General features: G+C 56.6%; 1 protein-coding gene across 1 annotated transcript; it reads right to left on the bottom strand.

Moving 5' to 3' along the window:
- Positions 1 to 102: 102 nt before the first annotated feature.
- On the bottom strand, positions 103 to 17,403 carry GMEB1 (glucocorticoid modulatory element binding protein 1). Its single transcript, XM_038758458.1, has 9 exons — positions 17,068 to 17,403; positions 11,416 to 11,498; positions 10,728 to 10,852; positions 9,931 to 10,034; positions 9,266 to 9,423; positions 7,230 to 7,361; positions 6,602 to 6,739; positions 3,565 to 3,687; positions 103 to 1,499 (listed from the first exon to the last, which is right to left on the bottom strand). Exons 1-9 carry the CDS (start codon positions 17,193 to 17,195, stop codon positions 799 to 801), a joined length of 1,692 nt encoding a protein of 563 aa, XP_038614386.1. The 5' UTR covers positions 17,196 to 17,403; the 3' UTR covers positions 103 to 798.
- Positions 17,404 to 17,718: the final 315 nt, after the last annotated feature.

Raw genomic sequence — 17,718 nt, 5'->3', positions numbered from 1 at the left:
CCGGAGCAGGACGGGGCGGATGGCGGCCTTGGGGGCGGAGATGACCCTCGCAAGGGGTGAAGCGAGACGGCGCGGAATGACGGCTCCCCCGGACAAGAAGGCTGCGGGTCACGTTCCCTCTTTAATTAAAAAAGAAGTCCGCCCGCCCAGTCCAGAGTGTGTGCTTTTTAAAACTTAACACGCTGGTCAAGCAGCCCCTCCCCACCCTCGCCCTCCAACGATGGCGTTAAAATCCAGTCCTCCGCGGCCCGGGCCCGGGTCCCAGGGCCGGCATGCCGGCATGCGGCTGTCATTCCCGACCCCACGGCAGCGGGGAAGGGGGGACGGACCCAAGCCCCGAGCCGGCCTGCCCTCAGGAGGGGCCCTCGGCGGTGGCCGGGCCCGAAGTGTCCGTGGGGCGTCGTTCCCCGACCGGGGCGGGCAGGTGGGCAGGCAGGGCCGGACGAAGCTCCCGTCGTCGGGGTGGCCCATCTCCGCCGTGGAAGGGGAGAGGAAATTCCAATATCCCGCCGGTGCCGAAGGACGCGGGGCAAAGTCGCTCCCTCCCAGGGAGTCCTAGGCAGGGGCCCCGGGGGCGGGACGGTCCCCCGTCGTCCCCTGCAAGGGGGCAGGATCCACCTGCCCGGCACGGGGGTCCTGCGGGTCCGGTCCCGCTCCAGAGTCCATCCCGTTTGTTTTAATTCAACAAGAAGAACAAAAAGAAGTGGCTCCTGGTGGGACCGGGACAGCGGCACCCGGGCAGACGAGCGACCAGAGGGGCACCGCCGGCCGGCCGGCCCCGGGCCCCCGCCCGGGAGGCTAGTCCTCCAAGACCACAATCTCCACGTTGTGGACCTGGTGCTGGTGCTCGTCCACTTCGGCCACCACCTTCTCCTCAGTCCTCAGCTCGGTCTCCAGGATGAGGGCCTTGCCCTGCGCCCCCTCGGCCTCGGGGTCGGGCGCCGGGTCGATCTCGATGATGGTCTGGCCGTCCTCCATGGTGCCCTCCACCGCCTGGATGGCCGAGGTCAGGCCCGACTCCATGGCCACCAGCTCCACGGGGTTCACCACCGCGGCCACGCCGCCCAGCGCCCCGCCGTCCTGCACGGCGGCCGAGCTGAGCAGGGCCAGGCTGGACGAGGGGTGGATGGTCAGCGCGTCGGCCGAGCCGGCCTTGGCGGCCGAGACCATGGTGGCGTAGCGGAACAGCTGGGAGCCGGAGGGCAGGGTGTGGACGGTCACGGGGCTGGAGCCCTGGCTCAGCGTGGCCACGGGCAGGTTGCCCACGGAGAAGGACTGCGCCACGGGGGCGATGGCGATGGGCGAGATGACCGTGAACTGCGGCTGCTGGCCGGGCGGTGAGGCGCTGAGCACCGTGGTGGAGGCCGGGCGCTGGAGGCGGGGTCTCTTGGGGGCTTTGGCCGTGCTGACGGGCATGAGGACCACGTTCTGGACCAGCTGCGGCTTCAGCCTCTGCTCTTGGGCCTGTTTCTTCTGCTCCTCCAGCTGGTTCTCCAGCTCTGAAAGAGGAGGCGGCGGCGCGGGACGGAGGGTCAGCGTGCCAGGGCAGCCCCAAGCCGTTCTGGGCCCGCTGGCTCGCCGGGACGGGGCCCGCCGCCCCGGTTATTGGGCACGCGGGCGGCCGCCGCAGACCCCTCACCTCTCTGCTCCTCAAGCCTGGCCCCTCTCCTAGCCCGCTCTCATCGGCTGTGCTACGCAGCGGGGCAAGACCACACTGTCTGCACCCACCCCAGCGCCTAGTACACTGCTCGGCACACAGTAAGCGCTTAAATAACGGTGGCATTTATTAAGCGCTTACTCTGTGCAAAGCACTGTTCTAAGCGCTGGGGAGGTTACAAGGTGATCAGGTTGTCCCACGGGGGGCTCACAGTCTTCATCCCCATTTTACAGACGAGGTAACAGGCGCAGAGAAGTGAAGTGACTCGCCCCAAGTCACACAGCTGACAATTGGCAGAGCCGGGATTTGAACCCATGACCTCTGACTCCAAAGCCCGGGCTCTTACCACTGAACCACGCTGCTTCTCTAAATACCACCACCACCATCATCATCATCATTATTACTATCCCAGTGGGCTGTCTGGGGGGAGAGGGGGAGCCTGGGGAACACAGAAGCAGCGTGGCTTAGCGGAAAGAGCCCGGGCTTTGGAGTCAGAGGTCGTGGGTTCTAATCCTGGCTCCACCACTTGTCGGCTGTGTGACTTTGGGCAAGCCACTTCACTTCTCTGGGCCTCAGTTCCCTCCTCTGCAAAATGGAGACTGAGACCGCGAGCCCCACGTGGGACAACCTGATCGCCTTGTAACCTCCCCAGCGCTTAGAACAGTGCTTTGCACATAGTAAGCGCTTAATAAATGCCATTATTATTATTATTCTCTGTGCCTCAGTTCCCTCTTCTGCAAAACGGAGACTGAGGCCGCGAGCCCCACGTGGGACAACCTGATTGCCGTGTGTCAACCCCAGCGCTTAGAACAGTGCTTTGCACATAGTAAGCGCTTAATAAATGCCATTATTATTATTATTATTCTCTGTGCCTCAGTTCCCTCCTCTGCAAAACGGAGACTGAGACCGCGAGCCCCACGTGGGACAACCTGATTACCGTGTGTCAACCCCAGCGCTTAGAACAGTGCTTTGCACATAGTAAGCGCTTAATAAATGCCATTATTATTATTATTATTCTCTGTGCCTCAGTTCCCTCCTCTGCAAAACGGAGATTGAGACTGCGAGCCCCACGTGGGACAACCTGATTACCGTGTGTCAACCCCCGCGCTTAGAACAGTGCTTTGCACATAGTAAGCGTTTAACAAATATCATTATTATTATTATTATCAGTCCTATTTACTGAGCGCTTACTATGTGCCAGGCACTGTAATAATAATAATAACAACAACAACAACAACTGTGGTATCTGTTAAGCGCTTACTATGTGTCAAGCATAGTAAGCATAGTCTTCTAGACTGTGAGCCCACTGTTGGGTAGGGACTGTATACGTTGCCAACTTGTACTTCCCATGCGCTTAGTACAGTGCTCTGCATCCAGTAAGCGCTCAATAAATATGATTGATTGATTGATTGAAGCACCATTCTTAGCGCTGGGGGAGATATGAGCCAATCGGGTTGGTCCCATAGGGCGCTCACAGTCTTCATCCCCATTTTACAGACGAAGGCACTGAGGACCCGAGAAGTAGTAATAATTATAATAACTGCGCTACTTAAATGCTTACTGTGTGTCAAGCACTGTTCCAAGCACTGTGGGAGATGATAACACTCTTCAGGGTGGACAGAATCCCTGTCCCACAGGGAGGTCACAGTCTTCATCCCCATTTTCCAGAGGAGGGAACTGAGGCGCCAAGAATAATAATAATAATAATGGTGGAGTTCGTTAAGCACTTACTATGTGCCAGGCACTGTCCTACAAGAAAATTGGGTTGGACACAGTCCCCTGTCGCATGTGGGGTTCACAGCGCTGTACTAAGCGTTTGGGAAAGCAGAACACGACAATAAACAGACACGCTCCCTGCCCACAGCGAGCTTGCAGTCTGGAGGGGGATTGACCCGGGCCCCTCATACCGGTCAGGGTGTACAGCAGCTGTTCCTCTCCGTGCTCCATCTGGCTTTTCCGTTCATCCACCACTTTCTTGATGGAGTCCATCAGGCCGAAGGTGTGGGCCACGTTGTTGAGCATGGCGGCGTCTGCGGGCACAGTCACGGCACAGGACCCGGGGCTCAGCCCGGTCCCTTTCCAGAGATGTGGCCCGGGGCCTGGCTCCCCGCCACCCGTGCCCTGCTACCCCCCGAGTCAATCAATCAATCAATCAATCGTATTTTATTTATTTATTTATTTATTTTACTTGTACATTTCTATCCTATTTATTTTATTTTGTTGGTATGTTTGGTTCGGTTCTCTGTCTCCCCCTTTTAGTTTATTTTACTTGTACATTCCTATCCTATTTATTTTATTTTGTTGGTATGTTTGGTTCGGTTCTCCGTCTCCCCCTTTTAGACTGTGAGCCCACTGTTGGGGAGGGGCTGTCTCTGTGTGTTGCCAATTTGTACTTCCCAAGCGCTTAGTACAGTGCTCTGCACACAGTAAGCGCTCAATAAATACGATTGATTGATTGATTGAGCGCTTCCTGTGTGCAGAGCACTGTACTAAGCGCTTGGGAAGTCCAAGTTTGGCAACATATAGAGACGGCCCCTACCCAACAGTGGGCTCACAGTCTAAAAGGGGGAGACGGCAAACAAAACCAAACATACTAACAAAATTAAAAAATAAAATAAAATAAATAGAATAGATATGTACAAGTAAAATAAATAAATAAATAAATAAATAAATAGAGTAATAGAGTCCTCATGGGTGGCCCGGGCCTGGCTCCCCGCCGTGCCCTGCTACTCCCCCAAGTGCTCGTGGTTCTCTCTTCATCATCAATCGTATTTATTGAGCGCTTCCTGGGTGCAGAGCACTGTACTAAGCGCTTGGGAAGTCCAAGTTTGGCAACATATAGAGACGGCCCCTACCCAACAGTGGGCTCACAGTCTAAAAGGGGGAGACGGAGAACAAAACCAAACATACTAACAAAATTAAAAAATAAAATAAATAGAATGGATATGTACAAGTAAAATAAATAAAGAAATAAATAGAGTAATAGAGTCTTCATGGGTGGCCCGGGCCTGGCTCCCCGCCGTGCCCTGCTACTCCCCCAAGTGCTCGTGGTTCTCTCTTCATCATCAACCGTATTTATTGAGCGCTTACTGTGTGCAGAGCACTGTACTAAGCACTTGGGAAGTCCAAGTTGGCAACCTATAGAGACAGCCCCTACCCAACAGTGGGCTCACAGTCTAAAAGGGGGAGGCGGAGAACAAAACCAAACATACTAACAAAATTAAAAAAATAAAATAAAATAGAATAGATATGTACAAGTAAAATAAATAAATAAAGAAATAAATAGAGTAATAGAGTCCTCATGGGTGGCCCGGGCCTGGCTCCACGCCATGCCCTGCTACTCCCCCAAGTGCTCGTGGTTCTCTCTTCATCATCAATCGTATTTATTGAGCGCTTCCTGGGTGCAGAGCACTGTACTAAGCGCTTGGGATGTCCAAGTTGGCAACCTATAGAGACAGCCCCTACCCAACAGTGGGCTCACTGTTTAAAAGGGGGAGGCGGAGAACAAAACCAAACATACTAACAAAATTAAAAAATAAAATAGAATAGATATGTACAAGTAAAATAAATAAATGAATAAATAGAGTAATAGAGTCCTCATGGGTGGCCCGGGCCTGGCTCCCCGCCATGCCCTGCTACTCCCCCAAGTGCTCGTGGTTCTTTCTTCATCATCAATCGTATTTATTGAGCGCTTACTGGGTGCAGAGCACTGTACTAAGCGCTTGGGAAGTCCAAGTTGGCAACATAGAGAGACGACCCCTACCCAACAGTGGGCTCACAGTCTAACAGGGGGAGGCAGAGAACAAAACCAAACATACTAACAAAATAAAATAAAATAAAATAGAATAGATATGTACAAGTAAAATAAATAAATACATAAATAGAGTAATAGAGTCCTCATGGGTGGCCCGGGCCTGGCTCCCCGCCATGCCCTGCTACTCCCCCAAGTGCTCGTGGTTCTCTCTTCATCATCAATCGTATTTATTGAGCGCTTACTGGGTGCAGAGCACTGGACTAAGCTCTTCCCACGAGCTCCACTGCCCCCATAGAAGCCAAAGGGCTCATTTGGGTTTTTTCCCCCCTCAAGATCACCCTCGCCCAACGCTCCAACCACTCGGCCTGGTCCCTGCCCTCACACCTTCTTAGGTGGGCAACGCTTCCCCTTCTCCTTGCCCAAAAATCTGTCCCAAGGGCAGTGGGCTCCCTATTACCCACAATAATCTGGAATTATCCTCTTTGTGGACGGTCCACTACACCAAAAAGGCAGAACTTCCCAACCCCGTCTGAGCAGGTGGTGATCAGCCTTGCGCTGTCTCCTCCCACAGTGCAGCCCCTCGGCCCCCAAGCTCCACGCTGGGGGCTCCATCCAGGTTTGCTCCGGCCCGGGGAACGCTCCTCGCCACCCCAACTGCCCAGACGGGCCCTACAGCTGGCCCCTTTGGGGGCCCCAACCCCCTTGAGTCCCCCCCCAGCAGGTTGCACGGTCTGCAGCCCCGCTCCCCGAGCTTGGCGTGGGTCATCGGGGGTTGGCTCTCTGCAGGACGGACAGCAGAGCCCCGTCATACCCTCGGAGCCTCCCCTGCCCGCCGAGCCTTGTTGCGACCTCAGATCCTTGGGGTTAGGCGAGCAGGCACCTTTCCTACTCTCTGCGCCGGGTCCCCAAACGATAAATGAGCCGGCCAAGCCGGGACAGTCGGCACGGGGAAGGTAAAGGCTTCAGCGGCTGGTCTCTCCCGGGTGCACGGCTTCGGCGACGCGGAAGCTCTTTGTGGGAGGGGATCATGACTACCACCTCTACTGCACTGTACTCTCCCGAGCGCCTAGTCCAGTGCTCCGCACACGGTAAGGGCTCAATTAATACCACCGACCGACCGATTGGTCCCAAAGCAGAGCCCGGGTTGCTCTGACGCACCCCCGCCCCGCGACCCCGGCTTCGTCCCTCACCTGTAACCTGGAAGGGAGACTGGATGAGTCTCTGCTGGACCCCCCGCAGCAGCTCCTCGATCTCCTTTTGGATGTTGCAGACGACTTCCTCCATCAGCCCCACATCCGCTATACCCTTCCAGAACATTAGCGTGTCCTCTGGCCCACGGGAGAGACGGGGCAGGGGTTGGGATCGCTGGAGGGTGGGTGGGTGGGGGGGCGCCGGGGCCAAAGCTTACGGTTGGCGGCCACAGGCTCCCTGGGTCCCCCCGTCTCCCGGGGGTGGGCAGAGAGAGTGAGCACTGCCTGCCCAGCCTGCCTGGCACCGGCTTGGCAAAGGAGAGCGGATAGGGCTCGTCCCAAATCTCCATCTTCCGTCCGGCCTTCCGCCCGGGCTCGCTGACACGGGCAGACGGGCACACGTACGCTCACCCAGAGCCGGATCTCTCCCACGTGTGGGTAAATGCCCACCACGGGCGGGAGGGGAGATCTCTCGGGCCCAGCCGCCGCCCCGCAAGACAAAAGGGCAGGTGGATGCCTTATCCGTCGCCGTAATCCCTGCGGTGGCCGGAACCGGGGACCCCGCCCCCTGGAACCACCCCCACTCGGAGCCGGCCGGGGCGGGGGTTGGCACGGCGAGGAGTGGCACCTGAAATCTCCTCCGGGTCTCGCTTGCCGCCGTCCTCGGTGGCCATGGTGACGGCGGCCGTGAGGGCCGAGTTCCACTCCAGCCCCGCCTCCTCCATGCTCTCCTCGGAGATGGCGATCTGGGTGATGCTCCCTAAAACGGAGCCAGGAGGGGAGTCGGTGAACGTTCCCGGGAGCCGGGGCCGCCCCACCACCTCCCCGTTAGCTTCCCAGGCCTCCCCTGTCAAGAATCTGGGGGTGGGGGAGTGGAGAGGGCACAGCTGCCAATCAAGCAGACTCCCAGCCACCTGGGAGAGAGCTCAAGCACAGTCTTGGAGGAGAAAGCCCCACCTGCCTGGCCTCAAACACGCACTAGTGAGAGGCCACCACTGCCAGCCCCTACCTCCGGGCAGGTGAGATGCTTCTCCGTTCTCCCTGGCCAAAGCACTCCCGATCCCACCCTCCCTAAATCCGGCCTCCCGGATTCGCCTCGGGGAGAAACAGCGTGTCAGAGAAGAGGGCGAGAAACGGACGGCAGATACGCCCGAGACCGCAGAGGAGAATCACCAGTCCGGGTGATTCCCTGGGGCTCCAGGCCAGGGACGCAGAGGCTGCTGGAACAGCTCCAGGCTTTCCAAAGCCACCCGGGGAGAGCCTATAACAATCACGGCATCCATTAAGGTCCCAGGCGCTGTGCTAAGCGCTGGGGCAGACGTGCGATAATCAGGTAACGATGATGTTAATGATGACGGCGGTGGTTTCTGAAAAGCTACTGCTGGTAGAGACAAGATAATCACATCCGACACTGTCCCTGTCCCACACAGGGCACCTGGTCCAAGAGGGAAGGAGGACGGGGGGTTTGTTCTTTTTGCCATTTTAATGGATGAGGAATTGGAGGCCCAGAGAGGTTACTGAGCTCGCCAGAAGCTCCGCCAGGCCTAGAATCCGGGTCTCCTGACTCCCAAACCCGTGTGTTTGCCACTGGGTTTTACGGGGTCAAAAACGCCTGTCTCCAGGGACTGAACCGAGCGGCCTCGGTTCCGTCCCCGGCTGGGTGGAGGAGTCGCGGGATGAGGAATCAGAAGAGGAATCTGGGCAAGGGCCTCGGGAGAGGCTGAGCCAGGTCTGCTGCCAGATGGCAGGGAGAGGGCGAGGGTCCTTACGGAGGGCTCTGCAGCCACAAGTAGACAAAACGAGAAGGCGGGTGGCTCGGATGGCCATGCCCGGCCCCGCGGGAGGCGTCTCCCAGCTCCAGTCAGACAGGACCACCCTGGCAGAGCGAGTTTCTCTCTTTGGCATAGAGCGCCTGCCCCACCCTGCTCTAGGGAAGACCTCGGGGGGCTCCTGGCCGATGGGAGGCCGGTACCACGCTGGCCGTGCCGCCCGGGGTGAATCGAGAACCCCTTGGCGGCGGGGACCCGAGGGAGCTCCCAGCTTGGCACCGGTGGCCGCGGCCACCTTGCCCCGCTGTACCATCCCGCCCGGGGTCAGAGGGGCTAGGCAAAAGATGGGGCTTTGTCACACTGGGCTCTGCCCCTTGATTTCCCACGTGAGGGTCAAGAGTGCCGGGCTGAAAACGACGAGGGCAGCCACCGCCGGGCCCGCGGCGGCGGTCGCTCCGGGCGCGGGGAGCCCGCCCTGCCCCTGCCTGGGAAGTCGCTGCGAGCCCTGCCCTCGGGTGCCCCCGATCTGCTTTGCCCTGTCAGCCCCTCGCAGGGCTCCAGAGGACAGAGGGCTCTCCCAACTCAGCCGGCGAGAACCACGGGGAGGGGCGATCCGAACGAACGGCACGACCCGCACGGCTTCTCCCCCACGCTGCAAGATGATCCACGGGGAGGAAGGACGAGGGAAGACAGGAGGGAGGTGGGAGAATGGAGGGAAGCGGAAGAGGCGGAGATCGAGGAGAGCGGAGCAAGCTGGAAGGGCGGGTGCAGCTGGGACCACCTGAGTGGGAGGGGGAGCCGGGAGGGCTCCGAGCCCGGCAGGGCACGGGCCGGGGCAGAGCCAGGGGCTTCCAGGATGAGTGCCAGCGGTTCCGGCTGGCTCCCAGCCCCCTACCATCGGCCGTGGGGGGTGCTGGCCCCACGCTGGCCTGCTGCCCGGGCACTGGAGCTCTGGCACTGCTGATCAGAAGGTCAAACTTGGTGCTCCGGCAGGTATTGGTGCAAACCTTGTCATGCTGGTAAAAGTCAATCTGACCGGAATCCATCATCTTCCTGGCGGGGGGAAGGAGGGAGGGAGAAATGATGAGAAGGGAGGGAAGTTGGATGGCACGGGGGAGGCACCAGCCGGCTTTGGCGTACCCCTTCCCGGCCAGGGGAAGGGACCGGCGCCCAGCTGATCTCAGTGCGATCCCCCCACGGCTGGGGTAGGGGATGGGGTGGGGGTGGTGCCCAGCTTACCTCAGCACGATCCCCCTGGCTAGGAAGGGGACAGGGTAGAGGGCTGGAGGGGGGATGGTATGGGTGGGGGGCGGCTCCCAGCCTCCCTCATCATCATCATCATCATCATCAATCGTATTTATTGAGCGCTTACTATGTGCAGAGCACTGTACTAAGCGCTTGGGAAGTACCAATTGGCAACATATAGAGACAGTCCCTACCCAACAGTGGGCTCACAGTCTAAAAGGGGGCCATGACGGCCCCGTCCCCCGGGCCAGGATGCGGACGGGAGAGGGGGAGGGAGGGAGGATGGAGTGGGCCGGGGAGCGGCTCGCAGCCTACCTCAGCATGATCCCCCCTAGGCGGATCGCTCTCTTCCAGTCCTTTAGCGTGGATTTGCCCGCCAAGTGGACAAAGTGCTTGGGGCTGATCAGTTGGTCATTGAACTGGGGACAAACACCCGGCGGTCAGCCCAGCCGAGGCCAGCGGGCTGAGGACCCAGCAGCGATGGCCATCCGCCCCCGCCCCGCCCTCGAGAGACCCCGACTAATCCGGCACTCGGCGCCTTCTGGGCCACACTCCTTCCCTCGGCAACACCCGTCCTCCCCATCTCCGGCCATTGTCGGTGCCCCCCACGGCGGGGGGCCGGTTACCCCCTCTCCTGGCCCCTATCCCAGCACGGACGTGGGCCGGCCTCCGGTGGGGGAGAAGATACCCCACCAGGAAACAAGCAGACAAGCAGACCGGCCAAGGGCCCATAGGAGCCCGAAGCCTCCTAATCCTGCAAGTGTCACTTCAACTCTTCCATCCTCACCACTACTGCCACTGAGGCACTTGGGCAATCAACCTCTGCCCCACAGCACCCTGGCATACAACTTGACACTGTACCGTTTCTTCCCTACCTGAAGCCTATTTGAGGGTTTGTCTCCCCAGATCTTTGGACAGTGAGCTCCTTGAAGGCAGGGATCCTGCCTGTTATTCCCCCAAGCGCCTAGCACAGTGCTCTGCACACAGTGGGTGCAGAAGCAATACCGCTGACTGAGGCCTGGGGTGGAGGGAGGTAGCCGGCTGACCCTCCCCTCATTCCCTGACCGGCTGGTCCTGAGCCCTGAGGCATAGCCCAGAGGGGGAAGGGCTACCTTGACGCACTTGACGTTGATCCCGGGACACACAAACTTCTTCCAGAGGAGGATGGCCTTGCTCTCTCCACAGGTGATGGGGTAAGCGATCTCCAGCTCCTCGTGGGTCTCGATGGAGCTGGCGTCTGCGCGGGACACGCCGGTCAGCCGGCGGCAAACCCCTCCCCGCTTCCCGTGCCCGACCCACGGTGGGTCCCCGGAGACTGATTCGGCAAGTGGGCAGGGAAGCAGGAGACTGCGAGGGCGGGACGGCCCCCAAGGTGGGGAGGGGATTCGTCCCATCCCACCACGCGATGCCAGCCTGGCCACACTTCTTGGGCCAAGTTCCAACACCCTCCCCCAAAGCAGCAATGCCAGCCGCTGTCCCTGGACTGCCAACCCACAGTGGCTTGCCCTACGATACCATCTCCTCAGGCCCGGCAGTCTTCAAGTTCTGGGAGCACATGCTGGAGGCTCAATGATGTTCCCTACGTGCATGCTCCAAAACCCCTCAGACTGCCGGAGGAGAGTTCGGGCTCCCCGGGGCTGCTTGGAATTGTCATCCCGTAGCCCTGTCAGCCCCCCACAACCCCCAGCCCTCCATGGCAGGGAGCGGGCACGCGGGAGAAGGTCCAGCCGGGAGTCAGACTCCAGAGGAAACAGCCCCCGGGGCCGACGACGGGGACTCCCAGCCCCGACCCAGGCTTACCAATCTCGCCCTCGATTTTGTGGATCGTGTGGGTCTCTACGGCCACGACCGCTGTCCCGGGCTCCGAGCCTTCGCTGTAAATCCTGTTGGAGACAGGTCCGTCGCTAAACAGGCTCCACGGTGCACAGAGAGATGAAAACTGAGAGTCCAGGCAATCCCTTCGAGTCCTCTGCTCTACACTGGGTCCCTGGGGACCAGGGACTGTGGCCAGCTGTCACCCAGTGTTTTTTCCCGGAGCTTAGTAGGCGCCACAGAGAAGGGGTTCAAGCAATACGAGTTAGTAATCCTGCCAGCCCATTCAGCCCAGAACCCCTGGGGCCACCGGCCCCGATCGACAGCCGAGACGTAGCTTGTGGGCCGCTGGGCAAGGGGACCAGTCAACTGCCCCACTGGGCCTGAGCCTGCCTCGGGCAAAGTGGGAACTTGGCACTGCCAGCCCCGAATCCCCTGGCCCGGCTTCGGGCGGGGGCATTGTCAGAAACCCTGCCAGTGTCCTCGCCGTTCCCCCGCCCTTCTGCCCTCCCACCCCCAACTCTGGCCTTTCCATGGAGCCACCAGACCCCAGCTCACTCCCTGGGCTCTTTCCGCTCACCTCCTCACAGTCCCTCATTCTGGGCTTTGCTGTCTCCCACCCCACGGTCACCCCCTTTTTTTTTTTTTTTTTTTTTTTAATGGCATTTATTAAGCGCTTACTATGTGCCAAACACTGTTCTAAGCGCTGGGGGGATACAAGGTGATGAGGTTGTCCCACGTGGGGCTCACAGTCTTCATCCCCATTTAACAGATGAGGGAACTGAGGCCCAGAGAAGTGAAGTGACTTGCCCAAAGTCACTTCACTTCACCAAAGTCACCCCCTTCCCGATGTGGACCGCCCTCCCCTCCCACAAACCCACCACTCCGATTTGCTTGTATCCACCCCACTGCTTAGTACAGTGCCTTCCTTCCTCTCCCCCTCATCCCCCTCTCCATCCCCCCATCTTACCTCCTTCCCTTCCCCACAGCACCTGTATATATGTTTGTACATATTTATTTATTTTGTTTGTACATATCTATTCTATTTATTTTATTTTGTTAGTATGTTTGGTTTTGTTCTCTGTCTCCCCCTTTTAGACTGTGAGCCCACTGTTGGGTAGGGACTGTCTCTATATGTTGCCAATTTGTACTTCCCAAGCGCTGAGTACAGTGCTCTGCACATAGTAAGCGCTCAATAAATACGATTGATGATGATGATGGCACACAGTAAACGCTCAACAAATACCACCATCCTCATCATCACCCTCCCATCCCTCGCGGCCACCTTCCTCCCGGCCAGATCTGCTTATTGATTTGCTTAATGGCACCTTTCTGTTTACATCCACTACCTCTGCTCTTACTCATTTACCTTCCTCGAGGAGGAGCGAGACCCGGTGGAAAGAGCACCGCACCAGGAGTCAGGAGACGTTAAAAAAAATAAAATAAAATTGGTATTTGTTATATTTGCTAAGCGCTTACTGTGTGCCAGGCTAAGCAGGTGGGACCTGGTCCGTGTCCCAAATGGGGCTCACAGTCTTAATCCCCGTTTTGCAGATGAGGTAACTGAAGCACACTGAAACCTGCCTCTGCTACTTTCATTCACTCAAGCGTATTAATTGAGCGCTTACTGTGTGCAGAGCACTGTACTAAGCTCTTGGGCAGTACAAGTTGGCAACATATAGAGACGGTCCCTACCCAACAACGGGCTCACAGTCTAGAAGGGGGAGACAGACAACAAAACAAAACATGTGGACAGGTGTCAAGTCGTCAGAACAAACAGAAATATAGATGCACATCGTTAACAAAATAGAATAGCAAATATGTACAAGTAAAACAGAGTAATAAATCTGTACAAACATATATACAGGTGCTGTAGGGAGGGGAAAGAGGTAGGGCAGGGGGGATGGGGAGGAGAGGAAAAAGGGGGCTTGTCTGCGGTGTGACCGTGGGCATGTCACTTTACTTCATCATCATCAATCGTATTTATTGAGCGCTTACTATGTGCAGAGCACTGTACTAAGCGCTTGGGAAGTACAAATTGGCAACATATAGAGACAGTCCCTACCCAACAGTGGGCTCACAGTCTAAAAGAAGTCTTTACTTCTCTGTGCTTCAGTTACCTCATCTGTAAAATGGGGATTAAAACTGTGAGCCCCATGTGGGACAGCACCTGTATATATGTATATATGTTTGTACATATTTATTACTCTATTCATTTTACTTGTACATATCTATTCTATTTATTTTATTTTGTTAGTATGTTCGGTTTTGTTCTCTGTCTCCCCCTTTTAGACTGTGAGCCCGCTGTTGGGTAGGGACTGTCTCTAGATGTTGCCAACTTGGACTTCCCAAGCGCTTAGTCCGGTGCTCTGCACACAGTAAGCGCTCAATAAATACGATTGATGATGATGATGATGACAGGGACCGTATCCTACCCGATTAGCTTGTACCTACCCCAGAGCTTAGAATAGTGCCTGGCACATAGTGAGCGCTTAACAAATACCGCAATTATTATTACTATTACTAGTACCACGTAAGAGAGTCCGACAGAGGCGAAACTTGCCCAGAAGGCGCTTTTGGTCTCCAGATGCCTTTCGGCCAATGCCCCTTCTCCCTCCTCCCGTTCCTGTCCCAAGCCCTGGAGCGGGCTGCTTACACCTGCTGCCTCCACTTCCTCTCCTCCACCAGCCCTGGACCCTCTTCACTCCACTCAAACTGCTTTCTCTCCAAGATCTCCCGGGACCTGCTACTCCTCACCAATTCAGCGGACCTTACCCCATCCCTCTGCCCATCCGCCAAGCTAGCTCTCTTCCTCCCTTCAAGGCCCTATTGAGAGCTCACCTCCTCCAGGAGGCCTTCCCAGATTGAGCCCCTTCCTTCCTCTCCCCCTCGTCCCCCTCTCCATCCCCCCCTTCTTACCTCCTTTCCTTCCCCACAGCACCTGTATATATGTATATATGTTTGTACATATTTATTCCCAGACTGAGCCCCTTCCTTCCTCTCCCCCTCTCCATCCCCCCCTTCTTACCTCCTTCCCTTCCCCACAGCACCTGTATATATGTACATATGTTTGTACATATTTATTACTCTATTTATTTTACTTGTACATATCTATTCTATTTATTTTATTTTGTTAGTATGTTTTGTTTTGCTCTCTGTCTCCCCCTTCTAGACTGTGAGCCCACTGTTGGGTAGGGACTGTCTCTATATGTTGCCAATTTGTACTTCCCAAGCGCTTAGTACAGTGCTCTGCACATAGTAAGCGCTCAATAAATACGATTGATGATGATGATGATGATCCCACTCCTCCCTGACCCTCTGACCTTGGGCTCACTGACAGCGGTTCTCCTCCTTAACCTCCGGCGGCTCCTTCTCAGTCTCTTTTGGCAGCTCCTCTGCTGTCATCTCCCCCCTGAGGGGTCCCTAAGGATCAGTTCAGGGCCCCTTTCTATTTTCCATCGACTCCCACACCCCTGAGGAGCTCACCTGCTCTCACAATTTCGACTAACATCTCTAGACGGAGGACCCCCAAATTTACCTCACAAGCCCTGACACCTCTCTTCCTCATCTGCAACCTCGCATCTCCTCCTGCCTCCAGGACCTCGGATATCCCGCCAGCCCCTCGAGCTCAACATGTCCCAAACTGAACTCTTCTTCCCTCCCACATAATAATAATAATGGCACTTATAAGCGCTTACCATGTGCAAAGCACTGTTCTAAGCGCTGAGGAGGATACAAGGTGATCAAGCTGTCCCACGGGGGGGCTCACCGTCTTCATCCCCATTTTACAGATGAGGTAACTGAGGCACAGAGAAGTTACTCTATTTATTTATTTATTTTATTTGTACCTATCTATTCTATTTATTTTATTTTGGTAGTATGTTTGGTTTTGTTCTCTGTCTCCCCCTTTTAGACTGTGAGCCCACTGTCGGGTAGGGACTGTCTCTATTTGTTGCCAATCTGTACTTCCCAAGCGCTTAGTACAGTGCTCTGCACATAGTAAGCGCTCAATAAATACGATTGATGATGATGATGACTTGCCCGAAGTCACACAGCTGACAGCTGGCGGAGATGGGATCTTCTCCTCCTCCTACCTTTCCACTCACTGTTGACCTCACCACCATCCTCCCCGTTTCGCAAGCCCGGAAACTTGGCGTTATCCTCTAGTCCTCTTTCTTTCACCTCTCATAGATCGGTCTGTCCCCAGATTTTGTCCTTTCATCCTCAACGAGGTCTCCGGAATCCATCCGAACTGCCCCCGGCTGGTCCAAACACCAGTCGCTTTTCACTCTGATGACTACATCGGTCTCCTCAAACACCTCCCTGTCGTCTCCAGTCTCTCCCCTCTCCAGTCCACGCTTCATTCTCCAACTGATGTCAGTCTGTATACATCTCCCCACCCCTCAAGAACCTACAATAGTTGCCCATTCTTCTCTCTCACAAGCCAGTGGCTTGAAGGCCCTCAATCAACTCTCTCCCCTCTTACTTACCCTCCGTCCTCTCACGCTTCATCCCAGCCTGCACGCTTTGCTCCTCTAATACCATCCTAATCCCTAGGCCCCATTCGCATCTCTCTCACCGTCAAATTCCCGCTTACGCCCTCCCTTCTCCCTGAATTCCCTCCCGCTTCCCATCCGGCAAAGCACTGCCCCTCCCCATCCCGGCGGCCCTTCTGAAACCATGTCTCTTCCGATTTCTCGCATCTCCCGACCCCGCTCCCCCCTCTACTACCGCTTCAGCACTTCCGTGTCCCCTCAGGACTTGGATGCTCACTCCCTCCCCCCCACAGTACTCCCACACACCCTTTAAACTCCTTTCCTCCTCCTGACCTAGAATTTATTTTAATCTTTCTCTCCCACGTGCGAATGTAAGCGCCCCGAAGGGTGGAGATCGCGTCCACTACCTCTCCCAGGCGTCTAGAACAGTGGCCTCCACGGAGTAAACACGCACCAAATACTACTGCGAGAAGCAGCGTGGCTCGGTGGAAAGAGCCCGGGCTTTGGCGTCAGGGGTCATGGGTTCAAACCCCGGCTCCGCCAACTGTTAGCTTTGTGACTTTGGGCAAGTCGCTTCACTTCTCTGTGCTTCAGTTACCTCATCTGTAAAATGGGGATTAAGACTGTGAGCTCCCCCGCAATGGGACAACCTGATCACCTTGTAACCTCCCCAGTGCTTAGAACAGTACTTTGCACGTAGTAAGGGCTTAATAAATGCCATTATTATTATTATTATTACTGATGGTCTGAATCTGTCTCCCGTGCCTACCCCCGGCAGACTGTAAGCCCCTCCAGGGTGGGGACTGGTTCTGACTTCTGCTTTTAGACTGTGAGCCCAATGTTGGGTAGGGACTGTCTCTATATGTTGCCAATTTGTACTTCCCAAGCGCTTAGTACGGTGCTCTGCACATAGGAAGCGCTCAATAAATATGATTGATTGATTGATTGAAGGGCCCACAGGCCCGAACAGCACTCTGGCAGAGTACAGTGCTCCGCACACAGTAAGTGCTCAATAAATACGATTGATTGATTGATTGCTCTGCTCCCATGTCGTCAAGCCTGGGCCCACCTTCCACCCACGGTCTGGTCCCGGCCGGCTGCCCTCCGCCCCCCGTCCCGGCCCGCTGGGGGCCTGGTCACTCACCCCTGGGGAACGGGCTGCAGCTGCAGGATGACTTGGGTCTTGGTGTCCTCGGGGTTTTCGCCCTCGTTCCCGGCAGCGGGCACAACGACCACGTCGCCCACGGGGACGCTCACTTCAGCGTTGGCCATCTCTCACATGGGGCCAGGCCCGGGCGGCCGACACGGAGACGGCGGCGGGTCGCCGGGAACGGACCCCGGGCCGGCTGCGGAGCTCTGCCCTCGGAGTCCGGGCAGGAGGCCTCGGGCGGATGGCGCGGCCACCAGAGATGGGAGGCTCGGGCCTGGGGCTTTGGGGGCAGCCTGTCGTCTCCTGCCCCTGTGGAAAAATCAAAACATCAAAAATCAAAAAGAGGAGCAGCGGGGCTCAGTGGGAAGAGCCCGGGCTTTGGAGCCAGAGGCCATGGGTTCGAATCCCGGCTCCTCCACGTGTCTGCTGTGTGACCTCGGGCAAGTCACTTCACTTCTCCGCGCCTCGGTTCCCTCATCTGTGAAATGGGGACGAAGACTGTGAGCCCCACGTGGGACAACCTGATCACCTTGGATCCCCCCCAGCGCTTAGAACGGTGCTCTGCACATAGTAAGCGCTTAACAAATGCCATTATTATTATTATTATTATATCTCTTGGATTCTTCCCCAGGAATGGTGCAGCGG

This window comes from Tachyglossus aculeatus, chromosome 16 (assembly GCF_015852505.1).
Source record: "Tachyglossus aculeatus isolate mTacAcu1 chromosome 16, mTacAcu1.pri, whole genome shotgun sequence".
Lineage (NCBI taxonomy): Eukaryota > Metazoa > Chordata > Mammalia > Monotremata > Tachyglossidae > Tachyglossus > Tachyglossus aculeatus.
This window is presented reverse-complemented; position numbering and strand designations above follow the sequence as displayed.